This window comes from Malurus melanocephalus, unplaced genomic scaffold, assembly GCF_030028575.1.
Source record: "Malurus melanocephalus ecotype Western Australia unplaced genomic scaffold, MMel_1.1 scaffold_36, whole genome shotgun sequence".
NCBI classification, from domain to species: domain Eukaryota; kingdom Metazoa; phylum Chordata; class Aves; order Passeriformes; family Maluridae; genus Malurus; species Malurus melanocephalus.
Window position 1 is genome coordinate 3,269,798 of NW_026623268.1, and position 16,278 is coordinate 3,286,075.

At 41.3% G+C, this 16,278-nt stretch overlaps 1 protein-coding gene across 1 annotated transcript in view; it reads right to left on the bottom strand.

Annotated features, from left to right (window-relative positions):
• Positions 1 to 2,483: 2,483 nt before the first annotated feature.
• The window catches only part of ZBTB20 (zinc finger and BTB domain containing 20), a 36,082-nt gene continuing 22,287 nt past the window's right edge, over positions 2,484 to 16,278 (bottom strand). The window contains exons 3-4 of the mRNA XM_057364220.1: positions 10,383 to 11,990; positions 2,484 to 6,169 (exon numbers count right to left, since the gene is read on the bottom strand). Of these exons, the coding sequence (XP_057220203.1) occupies positions 5,751 to 6,169; positions 10,383 to 11,970 (2,007 nt within the window). The 5' untranslated portion in view covers positions 11,971 to 11,990 and the 3' untranslated portion in view covers positions 2,484 to 5,750. The remainder of the gene's footprint in view (positions 6,170 to 10,382; positions 11,991 to 16,278) is intronic.

Sequence of the window (16,278 nt, forward strand, 5' to 3'; positions counted from 1 at the left end):
TAATATCTAACCTAAMCCACTTAAGGCCATTCTCTCCAGTCCTATCCCTACATGGCCRTGTGAAAAATCTATCTCCAGCCTTCTTGACAGGTACTGAAAGGTTTCCCTGGACCCTTCTCTTTTTCAGGCTGATGCATTTTTTTCCTTTTGATCAGTAAGTAATTTTCAGCAGTGAGAGCTGGAGAATTTCCTTAGGACAGGACTATCAGAAGGGTCACAGATGTCAGCATACTGAACATCTGATTATGCTTGAAATGGTTTGGTTGCTTCTGATTTTGGACTGGACTCATTACCCCTGCGAAGAACATGTTTTCTATCTTCTCCCTATGGGATTTGTTTTCATTSCTAAGGGAGAGAGGAGATGTTGGGACAATATTCACTAAAGGCAAGACATTTTCCTCCACCATGTGAATGATCCAGTGTTAATCAAGTATCTCAAGGCCAAATGAACTCAGTCAGTGGGATTGGTAAGAGGTGGGGGTGCTGATTGTATGTGSGTTATTACCCAACACTCCTTTGGATGAAAGAGAAACCAAAAATAGATAAATGGGTTCCCCTTGGCCTCCTTAATCTTAGAGCAAAGGGAAATCTCATTCACTTAGAAAGTCAATTGAATGCCACTCTCCACTGTTACCTTACTGTGAACTTGAGCTGTTTTTGAAGGTAGAAGCATAGGTCAGAAGTGGTTAGTAGAAGCATGATGGATGTTGAGAAAGTGTCCCTAGCACAGCTCCTGCAAAACATCTACATCCGTTTCCYTTAAGAGAGGAGAGACCAGATGGAAATATCATATTACAATTTACAGACTGGTGTACTGTRCTGCTATGTTCCCATTATTTAGGAATTGTGCCTGCCAGTCTTCTGCAAGAGATTACTGTAGAACCTCCCTAAAGCACATGCCCCAGGCACACACAGGGACACACTCTGGAGCTGTCCTCTCCTTGCTAATCAGCAGACACTGAGCTTGTGGTCCTGCATTCCTTGTGGATTCAGCTTCCCAGAGAGAAGCAAAATGGGCAAGAGAAGTTAAATTTTGGTTCTCTGATTTGTGATTTCATATAGTACAAGAATAAGAGTGATTCWGTGAATGACAACAAAATAAACTTGAAAAGGAATCATTTCAACAATGTGGTATTTAACCTGAGGAACTCACTTCCACAGGACAGAATGGAGGCCACCTAAGAATTAATTAACTAGATCTTTGAAGAACAAKGAGAATTATCTGCCACAATATATAATTTTTATATGGGATAAAAAGGTAAAGTCATAAATTATGATGTCTTTAGATTATAGGCAAATACCTATTTTATTTGTATTTGTRTGTATTTTATATGTAGAAATAGCTAATGAGGATTATATAATAAATCTTCTCCTATAGGCTTATTGCTTGTAATAATCCAACATAGGTCTTTCATCTTCATTGAAATCATCTCTAACTGGCCACAAGGCAGAGATGCAATACTGGGTGAGATGGACCACAGGGGAGATTTGCTCWGCCCAGTCCTACATTTCCAATTCACTTCACCAGCCTGAGCAGCAGTAAGAGAAGGCACTTACTTCTCATTCACTCTAAGGCTTCCTTTATTGCACTTTTTCCTTGAAGAGAGGCCTAGACTTGTAAGCTTCAATTTATGTTCCATTTGATGCCCTTGTCCGTTACCAAAGCAATATAAAGAGAGCTTTRGGGAAAGTGAGAATCAAGCTCAAGGAATGCAGGATATTGCATGTTTCAACAAAAGCATATGTGCTACAGTCTGCATTTTCTCATCTGTATCATTTCATCGAGTGTTTTGAAGGAAGCCTTTCAAGCATACTGAGATAGATTTGCTCAAACATTGTAGCAGTTTCCAGATCACCGTGACTGGTGATCATTCTTTCTAAGGCATATTGAAGCAATACATGAAGCTTGAATMTACCTGTAACATTCAGATATTACAGTTGTTTCCAAGTAACGAATAAGTATTTCAAAGATGAGAGGAAGCATTGCTAAAAAGACTCTAACATTCTTAAAGATAAAGGGATCTGTGTTTGATCTTTTAAAATCATAGTGRCCTGACAAGCACTTTTAGCTACATTTGCAGTCATGCTGCAAGWTRCTCCATGTTTTACAAGATCAAGTCYCRATGTYCAACAAAATCAGTTTATAATACAGGCAGTCATTTTTGAAGGCCTTGGTCTAAATTCACTGACAAGTGTTTCAGAATTCAATCTAGTATGTCTTAGCTTTACTTTAAGAACTATGTTTTCTTTTTTTAATTGGCATCATTCATTCATTCATTCATTCATTCATTCATTCATTCATTCATTCATTCATTCACAACTTATCTTTAATTCACTTCAAATTTATTAGACCTTTTAAAAAATTTGTGTTTCAAAGATAATATTTTGATTTAGGGAGAGATGAAAATGAAAGGATTAAAATTTGGATAGKACTTGGATTTTGGTGGATGTAAACCTTGGTTCTTATATCCTGYTTACTGGCATATCTCTTCTGGTATYAGRAAWATATTCCAGAATATGCTACATCTTGACTACAGTTCACCAGGTTTAGAATGGCAAATTAAACAGCTTTTCCCCAGACCTCAGATGACAAATGAGCAGGTACATATTTTTAAGATGGCTAAAATTCTTCACTAGCTCCTCATATGGGAAAATATTCTTTGATGCTAAAGATCTCAGAAAAAAACCCTCCTAAAGATCTTAGAAAAAGCTTCCTTTCCCCAGAGAAAAACCATAAATCTTTTTGTTTAGCTTCACCTTCCTCATTTTCTTCCACACCCTTGTCTCCTTTCCTGTATAGATTTAGTGTGTCTAAATGGCAGATATAATTTCTCCCTCTCTGTGTCTTGGGTTTTGTCTTTTCACTCCTTGGTTTACAGGCCAGCATTGCTTTTACCAGTGTGGTTATTAGAACAATATTTTTAAACTAACTTGTGCTCCTTCTCCAGCCCCTTGAATTACCCATACAAATTGGTAACAAAGATATTACCATATAAAAGACTCAACTGCCCTGGTGCTCACCTCCAAGTCTCTCTATCTGGGCTTCAGCATTTAGGATCTGCTGAACAATACCTTGCAGGGTACAGAAAGATTCTGAGACTGAACCACCTGTCAGGTTTTTTTTTCCCCAAATAAATTGTAATGGAACAGGCATAGAACATATGGATGAAGTTATCTGTGTTGAATCACAGACATCTGATAGAGAAGCCGCAGGTGTAAAGAACACATGAAATTGTATATGGAGATCTACCAAATGCATACTCAGAAAATTGTCCAGCATAAAAGAATSTCTCATGTGAAATGCTCAGTGTTCACAAGCAAAAAGTTTTGTAAACTTAAGAAAGCTGAAGTTAAATATAGACACAAGTGAAAGCTAAACTAGCAATTTTTCTTTTTTTTCTTTTTGCATATTTTTGTTAGGTGCTTCTTCTCTGCCTAAAATATGAAGTCCAGAGTGCAGTTGGTGTAAGTCCTCATAYTGATTTCAAGCAAGACAAAGATAGTGTCAGACACTGATCCAACTGAACTAAGGACCTACGTACTTTGGGAGTTGGCTTTGGGGAAAAAATTCTTACACAGACACACAGAAGACAGCTAGGGAGAACACCAGTCCAAACACAATAAAACAAAATACAAAACACCAACATATGCAGATCAGGAATCAATCTTYCACACTGATCCTACATTCCTTGCATAGCTTTGTCCATGCAGAGAATGTGGGATGTGGCCCTTCAGTCASACGTTTTTGCAAATGAAGGGAAGATTCTTTGCAATGGTAACGTTTTAAGTTGTTTTGGCATCAGCACAAATTATCAGGGGCAGGATCAGATTCCCACACAAATATGGAAGCTCTCTAGCGAGCAAGGCAGGGATGAGAGAACAATACAGTAGATTAATTCTTGTCCAGTGACCAAAAAGAAGGGAAATCCTAGTTATTACACACTTCCAAAACTTTCATTACTTTTTCAAAGAAGAAAGACTACAGTTTATATCATCCCCAAAATCYAGGGAACATTGCTAGAAAAATCTCTTTCTCAAAAGGAACCGTCCTTCAGCAGAAATAAATTCTGAGATGGAACCAAAAAAGAAACAACAGAAGCTTGGTAAGAGCCAAAAAGAGAACCATGTAATTCAAAAAACAAAGTAGCAGTCCAAATGATACTGCAGGATGCACAAACACTAGTAGATAATCTCACAGATGACTTCACAGAGCCCCTCATCGACCCAGGTAATTCTTGATTCCATTAGAAAAGAGAGAGAATAATACTAGAAAAGAAAATTAAGAAAACATCCTTCCTCTTTTTTAAAATAAAAATCAAGATCATCTCCCCTTCCCCCCTCTATCTGGAAGCAGGTTAGCTAACCTTAACAGTCTCAATTTAAAATAAAATATATATTTTTATATATATTCATATATATAATAAAAGAGAAGATATTAGTGGCAGTGTATGCAAAACAAAAAAGAAAACAAAGAAAAATTACTTTTAACAATCTCACTTTTTTTGTTTTTTTACACAAATACTGTTGTAAATATATTAAAAAAATCAGCATTCTATCTGGTAAACGTCACTTTTGCCCCTCTATAAAATTTTGAATTAAAAAAGTCCCAAGAACTCTTTTTTTTTAGTTATTATTCCCCTCCCCTCCCACCCTCTATTCCTCTTTCTTCCACAAGAATAAATCCTGATGCAACTTTTTTTTTTTTTGCAAAGATTGTGGGAACTAACCCTTCTCTTGTACCTAGATCCATAGGTTGCAACCTCTGATATCTTTGATTTTCCTCTGTGTTTCTCTTTGCCTTCTGTGAAAGTCCCTCTTGATTGTGCTGAGGCCCTGTGCTCAGCGAAGACACTGAATAAATTACAAAAAAGCCACCGTTGCTCGTTGTCTGAATCTTCTTGGTTTCTGCTATAAGGTGGTGGTGGTGGTACGAGAAAAGCAGTGGGGAGGGTGCGCCAGACAGCGTGGGATGGAGCAGAATCCAGGTGAGGAACCTCTGATTCTTTTTCCTCACCCTGCAGGGACTCCACACTATCCAAGCCACACTGCCTCGCATTGCCCTCAGCCCTTTTGTGTGTTTGTGGATGCGTGTGTGTGTGAGAAAGCAGACACGTGGTGGAAACCAGCAGGGCCTTGTTTCCTCTGGTTGCTGCTCAACCAGAAGCAAAATATTCCACAGTTCTAACTGGATACTGTGAAGTCCAAAAGCGGTCAGCAATGTGAATCATGTCCATTGAAACACTGCAAGCGGTGTACTTATAATGACAGTAGGCCTTGTAGATTTGTAATATATTTTGTTTTGTTTCTTTTTTTGTAGTGCTCTTCACAAGTGAGAAAAAAGATTTTTTTTATTATTTTTCTGTCTGTTTTTTAAATTTTTTTTTGTGGTTTTTTTTTTGTTGTTTGCTTTTTGTAGTAAAGAAGGGTTGTATTTAGAGGCCAGTAGCTAGAGATCCAACCAGTGGAGCTCATGAAGCACTACCTGGCCTTAAGGCCACCATCCAAGGGAGGTTGGGAAAATTATTATTCACCCAGCCTCCGGAAATGTAATGTACCAGCAGGCAAAAAACAGTTCTTCATGTAGTACAAAAAAACAACAAAACGAAATGAACCCAAAAAAAGGAGGAAAATAAAGGTAAAAATGAAACAAAAATAATTTCTTAAATTCTAGTGCCATAGCTTTTTTTTGTTGTTGTTGTTGTTGTTTCTAATTTTGTTGTTCATAACAAAGAGAGAGAGAGAGATTCTACTTATCCGTCTGACACATGCATCCTCATGTGGTCGTTGAAATGCTCGATTTGGTCAAACTTAGCTGGACAGACAGAGCAGACGTACGTGGTCCCCTCCGTGCAGGCCACCACGCCGGCGGGGACAGCCCTCGCGCCGGYGCCGGTGGCTCCGGGCGTGCCGTTGGTGGCACTGTGCAGAGCCACATGCCTCTCCAGCAGGGTCTTGTGGGAGAACTTCTTCTTGCAGATGTAGCACTCGTAGGATTTCTCCCCGCGGTGGAGACGCATGTGCACATTAAGGGAGCTCTTCTGGGTGAAGCGCTTGTTGCAGATGCTGCACTGGTAAGCCCTCACGCCAGTGTGTGTCACCATGTGTTTGATTAGGTAATCCTTTAGAGAGAAGGAGCGCCAACAGATGCTGCATTGGTGTGGTTTCTCACCTGCCCGTTACCAATGAGAGAGAGAGAGAAAAAGACAAAAAAAAAAAAAAATCGTAAAATTAAACCAGTTCGGTAGAACTCTTTGAAACAAACTAATGGTAAATCTCATGGGGGTCTTGGGAGAGGTGCTCTGGCTAACAAAGGGCAGGTCTGCTCATCAGTGTGTTTTGATACACAACACCTGCAACCAGAGGTTTCAAAATGCTTTACAAAGGGGAATGTAGATATTCCCTATCCACATACAGTAAAAAGGAGGTCAGGTAATTTTTTCAAGTTCACATAGTAGGCACTGATAAAGACAGCATTACAGTTAAAAGGTCCTGGCATCTACACCCAGTTTTGATGGCACAACCTCTCCTGTCKGTGCTCTTGCCTTGCTCCTTGTGCTCATTTTAGACAGGAAGGTCTCAGCCACACTTCTTTAGCTTTTGGTGCCTCTGTTTCCCTACTGGCATGCAATACTAACAGGGACAAAGCCAGTGATTACCAGACAGCTACCCTGTGTCAGACTCATTTCAGTCAAATTGCTTTAAATTTTTAAGGAGAGGAATGCCAGAGATTGTCAGAGAATCCAACACTTTTTAAGAGGTTTACATTTGTTGCTCCCTTTTCTGGTCAAATACATATCTGAAGCATGTATAAAGAGTTCCTGAAAAGGGAACCACCATTGCCTAGGCCGGCCAGCACCATGCAAAGGGCAAACTAACAGATAAACTTCCAGTGTACAAGACAGGAAACTTATTTAACTGGCAGCCAATTCATTCAAAACACATTATGAGGTAAACTAGAGATATAAAATACTTATATRATCTTCTACATTGCCTTGTGTGCCCAGGACTGCTGTAAAACTGACTATGGAAACTCATATAAYTGAACTCTGATCATGTTGAGACAAACCAGTGACTACCAGGATGAACTGGGAAAAATACTTAGCTGAGMACATATGACTGTTTTGTTCAGACTATTCTTAAAATCTCCTCATGCTCAGTTATTCTGAAAGACAAGGCCATGATCTCATGTTTTATAGTATGAAGCAATGTTTGCATGATACACTGCTGCACTGATTATGTAGATAACCACCAACACTCTGAATGCCCCATCAAAAGYTACTTTTAAATTTGCTTTCTGAATCCCTTATGGTATATTTCAGGTGTAGTAATTCATCAWCCCCAAAGCTGCCAGGGATAGAGATGGTACCATAGCTCTGTAACAATCAAAATGATCCTCTCTTTCACTGACTGAGAAAATTATTTTCCTGTGGTTATTCAACAATTTCCCCTCTAGCAGAGAACTACTTTTTTTTTTTTTTTTTTTTTTTCCCTCCACAGACATGCTGCTTCCTTCTTCTTACAGTCTGTTTGGCACTGTTTTAAATCCTGAAGAGTCAATCTTCAGGGACCATGGCATGCCTGTGGTAATATATAATTCACTCTTCATACAGTGAGATTACAATATGTTACTTATATTCAATTTTAATAGGAGGTAATTAGTATGGACTAGATGTGAAGGACCTACTTTTTTATCTCCCCAAGTCTCTGTTTCTTTATATWTCATGGCTTGCATGTATGATGATACCATCCATGAATCCAATCCACTTGCTGCTCTTGTACTTGAGATTACTTTGTCCCTTTCTTGTGAAAGACACTTGGYCAAAACACTAAATCCTTACCTTCCTGATGCCTTTGCCACACACAGGGCTGTGCTGAGTGTAAAGAGGCCAACATGCTTGAAACATGATGTGGAAAATGATGGTGTGTCTGTTAGAATAACGTCTGATTCACTTACTAGAGACTGATTGTATTTAGGGAGCTCATTTTTGCCTGGGGCAATATATGTCCCAGAGTTTGTAATAAGTTGGTCTCCTCCACTCTAGACCTTGTTAAGATGATGCTATAAAAACACCTAATTTTTTTGCCTGCACATGTTTCTAGGATACACTGGGTTGTGGCTTTTTAATCTTAGCTTCAAAGCCTTMCTGGGATTTCTCCTCTCCAAAGAATCAAAAAACTTGAATTTTTCTTTTTTGTATGCAAATAGTTGTGCTTCCTCAGTTAAGATTCTTTATTCCCATGATTCTTCATCTTCAAGTCAGAGAAAAATTTTCTCAGTCAATTAATTGTGCATATTCTTCCTTTAGCTTCTTTATTTTGTATTTGGCTGGTATTGGACAGCAATATGGGATGGTTAGAACCACAGAATCATACCATATCCTGAGTTGGAAGGGGGAAGAAGCAGCATCAGTGCCTGGCCATGTCCCCTTGGCATGCCTTTTCCAGCCCTTGTGTTCCTGGTGCTGTAGTCTACCCTTAATGTACGCTTGATGCTGACACTGAGGTCACAGAATCATAAAACCCTGAGTTGGAAGGGACTCACAAGGATCAYTGAAGTCCACCTCCTGGTCATGCACAGCACCACCCCAAGAATCACWCCATGTGCCTGGGAGCATTGCCCAAGAGTCTCTCAGACTCTGTCAGGTTTGGTGCTGTGACCACGCCCGTGGGGAGCCAGCTCCAATGCCCAACAACCCCAGCCAATGGGTGAAGAACCTTTTCCTAACACCGAACCTAAATCTACCCTGAGGCAGGTTCATGCCATTCCCTCGTGTCCTATCACTGGACAAGAGAGATCAGTTCCTCTGTCCCTGCACTTTCCCCCATGAAGAAGCTGCAGACCACTATGGGGCCTCCCTTCAATCTTCTCCAGGCTGAACAAGCCAAAATGASCTCAGCCACTCCTCATATGACTTCTTTTCATTACATCACCATGGGTGACCCAAAATAGAAAGGTGTGGCTGCAGCCTTTCCAGATTTTACAACAAGGAAGCAAAGAGATATATTTGACTGTGTTTTGAAGGGGATATTTTTCTGAACAACACTATCTATGTAGCATGTTAGCTACTCACAACAGAAAGAGAGAGAACGTAAACAGACACAAAGGTAATCTTGGGATTCAGGACTCTTGATCCTTGCAATAATWCATTTTGTACCAGTCCTGAGAAGTTGATCTTTTTGTGTATGTACATGTACATGTCTGCCTTAGCTGTCTAAAGGAGTTTTTCATTTAAGTGATAAATACAGGTAAATAGAAGTTAAAAGTTTACATATGCACATGGAATTGAAGCCTATTGCATACAACTGAGAGGCATGACCTACATTCTTCCCATACTTGGGGCAATTTTTCCAGGTTCTCTTCCATGTATCACAAATCCAGCATTTATTTTAAGATCTGATGTTAACAAAGCCACTGCTTGGAGAAAGAAATATTTACTCTTTGTCTAAACTAGAATTTCTCTCCAATGGCAGAAAGAGCCAAGGGCTAAAGCAAGCAAAACTYAGACCTGAACCCATGATAGCTCCTCCATGTAAAATACATATATATCCTTGCTTTGGAGTCTCATTACTAGAAAAAAAAAAGTAGAAATGGCAAAGGTAGAAATGGCAGTTTGGGCTCAGTGGAAAATATGGTTACCTATSTTGTCTCAATAGACCATAAACCATGTACTAAAGCAGCTGCAGTTTTAAACAGAAAGGTGCTGATGTTGTGTTCTGTTGTGTTCTACACATATTCTTTAAATATTTTCTCATTGACCCCTATGTTTCTGTACTCCTATCACAGCTAGTGATATCTCTGACTTACCAAGAGACTTCAATCAGCTTCAAGCAAATACAGAAACACCTTATGACAAAAGACTGGATTTGCTTTCTTATAGGAGTATGTCAGATCTGGAAAATATGTAGCAGTGTGTGAAGCATCCAGTTCTGGACCTACTGCAGCTCCACCAGTAATGAATTTGTCCCAACCTCACCACCACTTGAGCTTAATCCCCCATAGCTGTAGACCCTATATGAGGATGTCCCTTCTTCATAGATACAATTTTTCTTATCACCTATTACAGTTTCCTCTCTTCCACTCAATGTTGCCTGGTCAGCTTTGCAGGATACAATGAATGCTTACCATTTCCTTGGATGCATGCAGGACACATTTTACTCCAGGCAAAATGAGCTTGTTTGTGCACCATTCACAATTAGACCCATGTTTGGGGGGCAGTCTGTCAGCACAAGAAGCTCAGGAAGTGTTCACTGACACCAGCTCCCCAGATTAGCCCTCCCTCCTGTTTGTGCTGGGGGCTGGCAGGTTGCAAACAGAATCTAAGTCCACGGCTGYGAAGGCCTTTCTCTGGCTCCATATGCAAGCCAAAGGGAAGTACTCTTACCTGTGTGTACAAACATGTGCTTGACGTAGTTCTGTTTGGCGGTGAAAGTCTTGTTACAGAGAGTGCACTCGTAAGGCTTTTTTTCGCCTTGCCCACCTGCTGTACTGTGGCCCGCAGATGGGGCCAAGGGCTGTGGGGCTGGCAGCTGGGCTGTAAAGGTTGACAGGCCCGGCTGGGACACTGTCACAAACTGTGTCTGTTGGCCAGCTATAGGCTGGGGCAGGCTGAAGAGAAAAGGCTTAGGGCCACTGCCAGCAGACTGCGTGGTGAAAAGGGCAGGCAGGTAGGTGTTGCCAGCTGTGCCAATGACCTGAGTGTTGCTGGTCAGAGTCAATGGCATCCTCAGATTGCTGGTGAGGGTTTCTGTCTGGCGTAAGTAGATCTGTGTGGTTGGTAATGGTTGGGCAACAGATGTGTTGACAGAAGGCTGCAAAGCCCCCTTTTCGGTACTGTTATTGACTGTGAGTACTTTGTTGTCCATTTCAACATCATTGCTTCTATCTGGTGAGGAGGAGTTGGCATCTACGTGTTGCTGCTGCTGCTGAGGCTGAGTGCCATCAGCAGGGACGTCATTTTGATCTGCTTGTGAAGGTTCTTGCTGCCCATCCCGGCCCAGACCAGCCATGAACTGCTGCTCCATGGAATCAGGCTCAGTGCCAATGGAGGAACTGACTCCCGAGTCAAAACTCTCCCCTTTGGGCTCACTCTCAGTGCCTTCTGCTTGGTCAGTGTCCTCAGTGCATTCCTCAGACTCGTTGCGCTCAAGGATCTGCACCCTCTGTTGGCCATAGTAGTCATAGTCATCCTCCATCTCCTGTTTAATATGGATGTTGCCCATCAGGGTCTGAATTCGGACAGGGCGGGGTTGTTTCCGGCAGTGTGTGGTCTCTGGAGTGGTGGAGAGGTACCGCTCCATCTGCTGCGATCGTTCGTGGATCCGGGTAATCCAGCTGGGRTCTTCTATGTGATGGTCCCTGGGGAGTCCCAGGGCTGTCTCATGGTGGCTGACCACAGCTCCACTGTAAAAGGAGCGCTCCCCACTGCCATTTTGCATGGAACAGGCATAGAGGGCTGAATAGATCCTGTCCACACTGTGCTGTGAATGGCTCTGCAGGTAGCCAGACTCCGTGTCGGTGCTCTGCCCCGAGGTGCCTGATTCGGGTGTCCCCCTGGGTGTTTCTTGGCCAGAATCCTGAATCACCGGGTAGACATCTCCCACATTTTGTGAGACAATCCTTGTGCACTCATCGATCACAGTCTTAATCTGCAGGATGCTGGCGGCCGTGAGGATTTGGAGGGCCTCCGATTGTGAGACCCGCAGCACCCCGCTGTACATGAAATCAATGAGCTTTTGCACAGATTGGACCGACACCACGGAGGGGATCTCGATGTCACTGTAGCCCAGCAGCAGCTTGTCCTGGAAGAAGGGGCTGCCAGCCGCCAGCACGCAGCGGTGGGCGCGCAGCATGCTCCCGTGGATGCGGACCGTCACGTCACAGAAGTGGCCACGGTTGCGCTGCTCGTTGAGGGTCTCGAGCACAGAATTGCTGAAGTTGTGAAGGTTGATGCTGTGAATGCGCTCTGTCATCCCCTTGCAACTGATGTTACCTGGAGCAAAGCAGGTGACAAAAACAAAAAAAGAAAGAAAAGAATGAGTCTTGTCCTCTGCAGGGCAACAGTGAGAGCACTGGCGAAGGTGACTGCGCAAACAAAACTGATTGCACTGGAAAAGTCAGGCATAAAGACATTGGTAAGAACACATCATTTTYTGTAAAGCTACAAGCAGACTTCACTACTCATTTGTAGAAGCTCAAGTACTGAATTTTTGGACCAAATGAAGACAGATGAAGCTGGGCCTAAATTCGAATCACACTCCTGGGCCTTGGACTTTGCATCAGTTTATATGGCTTTAAAAAGCTTAGAGCCAGCCAGTTGTAAATACTGAGAACATGGATTAAAGCTGGATTTTGAGATTTGGATTGGACCTATGCCAGRAGATATCAGAATCTTACTTTAATGACCCTAAGTTGCTAATGCAAAGAGTATATATGAAAATACAGTTTCTATCTAGATTGGTATTTTAAGGCATTTAGATCCTGTGTTTCACAGTAGTTACTTGTAACAAAAAAACTGGCATTCACTCCATAAAATCCAAATCTGGTTCAAGATTTAGGCTGTAAATGTTCCTAAAATCCCACACACAGTTTTGTCTCGGGTTGTGGTTTAGAACATTTGCTACCCAGTAGTGACAAACAGTCCTCTGAAAGAACCCAAAGCAAAAAGTTAACATGAGCTGTCCCCTTCATTTTTAGCATATCCCAAGTTCTGACTTGCACCAGAATGSCATCATATAAAAACAAATGTTCTCCTGCTGTTATTTACTTGACAGAAAATGGAAAATTACAGACATTTACTCCAAGGAAGATTTTGTCTTAGTTTGGCTGAATAATCTAAATAGGGAACAGTTTAGAAAAGCATCTAACCAATTTGGATACAGAGACACCATAATCTTCAAAATTAACTTTTACAAGTGACTGAAAAGAAACTTCTTAATCTCTCAGTCCACTCAGTTCCGTATCTTCATCTTGACTGCTGTGGTTTTGACGCTTTCCTATTTCCTCTCCTGTTCTTTACCAAATTTTCATCTATTTAGATTTTGACAGTCAGAAACTACAGTTTCATGTTTTAATTACGAAGACTCAACTACCCCTTGGATGAACAAATAAAACACTATTAGTAATTTTTTTTCTCTTAGCGTTTGTAGTACATGCATCACCTTGGTTTCTAGAAAAGTAGACAAAGTAATGCTAGATCACCACTGGRACTACAGGCATTTTGTCTTGAATACTCGCACCAAAGATACAACCACTTTTGCCACAGTAACTTGTTAATGTTGAGCATCCAAAAGTAAAAGTTGGTAAACAAGTGTGAGTCAATTAAACTAGCTTACTGCCACTGTCTAACAAATATACAGAACAAATAAACAGCATTGAAAGCAGYTGAAAGGCATACATGTGCCTTTTAGCCCATCAACGTCTCTCTGTCCACCCTAAGGAGTGCTTTCCATCTCATCCACAGGCAGTAGAACACTACTCACTGCAATTTGCAGGCAAATGAGGCATCCTCCCTGCTCTGCCTTTTTCTTCACATTTATCCACTACCAACAAGCACACTGTATTCTGGTGGTTCAAAGAGAAACCACCTTGGACACAGGTGGTTATTTTAATTCTCTGAAGTAGCTGATGATTAAAGGGAAGCACAAAGGTCAGGAACCAGAAATCCCAATGGGGCCAAGATGTCTGAAGAAGTCTGATGTTAACAGATGTRAACCAACCTGTACCAACCAGAAGATTAATAATTTCCATGTGTGATTAGGACACTGAGGGGATGCTCACATAGCAGAAACAAGGAAGAAATCACTGATAGCATGATGGAGGCTGTGAAATACATCTGTCTTGTTCATAGGTTTAGCCAGGACACCTGAGTTTCTTTCTCTGATGGCACTAACCATGGGACTTGAAAAACATCTTAGAAACTGGGAGACTTTCCCTCAAGGGCATTGTAACTATTATTACACAAAGTAATGTTCAGAAGAGATGTATTTCCTCATCCTGCCAGATAGAGTAATTCTCTAGGGCAGTTACAGATTCTTTCCTGTCCAACACACGAGATCATATAAGAATCTGAAATGTATTTACACAGAAAGTCAGAATTCTTGGCAAAAGCTTTGTACCAGTGGGACAACAGAAGGGTGGAAAGTTATAGATAAATATGTGACATATATTTTCAAGTCTTACTATAGGCCATAGSAACTGACTGTACAGCTACCCATTTACCTCCTTCTAACTTTAAGTAGTATCAGTGCCTACCTGGTTTGCTTCTAGGACTCATTTTCACATAAACATACCTTTATGTTCAGCTTTGTCAAATAAGGTATTTGATAATAAGAAGAAAGATGCAGCAGTCTAACCCAACAACCCAAAACTCCTACCTTGAATATGCACAGTGTGGAATATTCTACACATATTAGAGAAGATACAGATGGGTCTCTTGATTTGAGAAAAGAAACTACTTTGTTACTATGCACCTTGGCAGACAAACTGATTTTGTGAGTATAACTCTGAAAAACGCACCCTCAGGGCAAATCCTTTCCAGAAAGGTGTGACATGCATCATGAGACTGGATGACTTCCTGGGGAAGTATATTCTGCCATTTACCCACAAATCATATCTAGAAAGGAGGAAGGACAAGGTTCATCTGTAAGTTTCAATAGCTCTTCTCAGGTCCTGGCTGTGGCAATCAAGAGTTGTAGCCACATTGCATTTGGTCCTTAACTAACCTGATGAAAACAGGCAGCTGGGGTTGACTCTGGCTGATCCAAGTGGAAAAGAGGTTTGTATGTATGCATTTGGAAGAGTGATGTGAATAACTCTCYTACAGGAACTGATCTAGGATGCACMTCGTGGTGCAGGAGATAGTCTGAAAGCCAATTATGTCACCTCATAAATGGCATTGTTTTCAGCTGTTATTCGAGTTTATCCTTAACAAAATCCTCTCTTTGTTGGAACATCTATTACTTCTTTAACTAAGAAGCAAATGACATTTACTCCTTAAGGATAAACAAAGAAGGGAGGTAGGAAGAGACACACAATAAATGGTAAAAAGAAAGCTAATACGTATTTTGAGAATGACTTTTCTAGGCTACCTTCCTTGACATTCAACATTGTAAAACCATATCCATCCAAAGTCCAGGCAACCAAGTAATTTGCAGTAGTGTCACAAACACTACTACACAAGCCACATAAGTATAAAGAGCAGTTTTAACAAATTCCAGAGATTGGTCTGCAGCAAAACCTGCTGTCCCACGCAGATTCTTTCCCTCTCTGCAGGAAACCAGGTCCAGATCCAAGTTTTGTGGTTGACCCCTACTTCATGCTGTTCTAAGCTGAAAGTCCAAAGGTGCTGTTCCCGGCAAAACATGGACTTGCCAATGCCAGTTTGATTCTAAGTAAATGCCACACTGTGACAAAGACTCCCAGAGCCTTGGACAAGCCAGAAAGTGTGTCAGCTCCTCACGAGGCCCAGCTGCACATGCACACACTCACCTACTCGTCACTGCACAGAATGCCCAGCTCAGGAAAAAGACTCCTGTCTCAGGCTCTTCTCAGGCCTGCCACTCTTTTAAACTCGAGACAGTGGGAAACTTTCTGTGAAATTCAAGTGGTCTTTGTTAAGTACCCCCTTTTTTTTTTGTCCAGTAAACATGATGTAGAGATCCCAATGGACTTATTCTGAGAAACTCCTGTAAAATGGTTTTGTCCGCTTTCTGTGAAGCAAGTTCTGATTGGAGGGGCATTCACAAACCATATAGGAAAGAATGGGTGTGAAAATGCAAAGGCCATTCTTACCCAGATGGGCAATGAATAGGCATTTGCCAGTTTAGAAAAAAAAAAAGGCAGAAAAAAAAGAAAGGAAAAAAAGCCCAGACAACTGCACAGATTATGCACATTTGAAATCCTCCTGGGATACAATTTGAAGCTGGCATGGCATAAAGGTGAAACATATTACTGTGCAACTTTGAAAAAAGCTTCATTTGCCCGTATGCAAATGTACCGATTAAACTGTCAGGCTATTCACAGAAACATGCATGGAATTCATCCTCAGCTAGTAAGAAGGAGCACAACGTGGATGGGAAAGGAAAAAACTTTTGTTGTGTAATACATGACTGAATGCTTAGATTAGTGTTTCCCTGAAACTCATCCACCCCTCCTGCTGACTTTTATGCTATGGGCATTCAAAAGAAAGTAGGTTTTACCATGACAATAACAATGACAAGCTCTCCAAGTACAGTACCAAAGGGGAAGGCATTGGCAGAAGGAAACAGCAGGAAATGGAC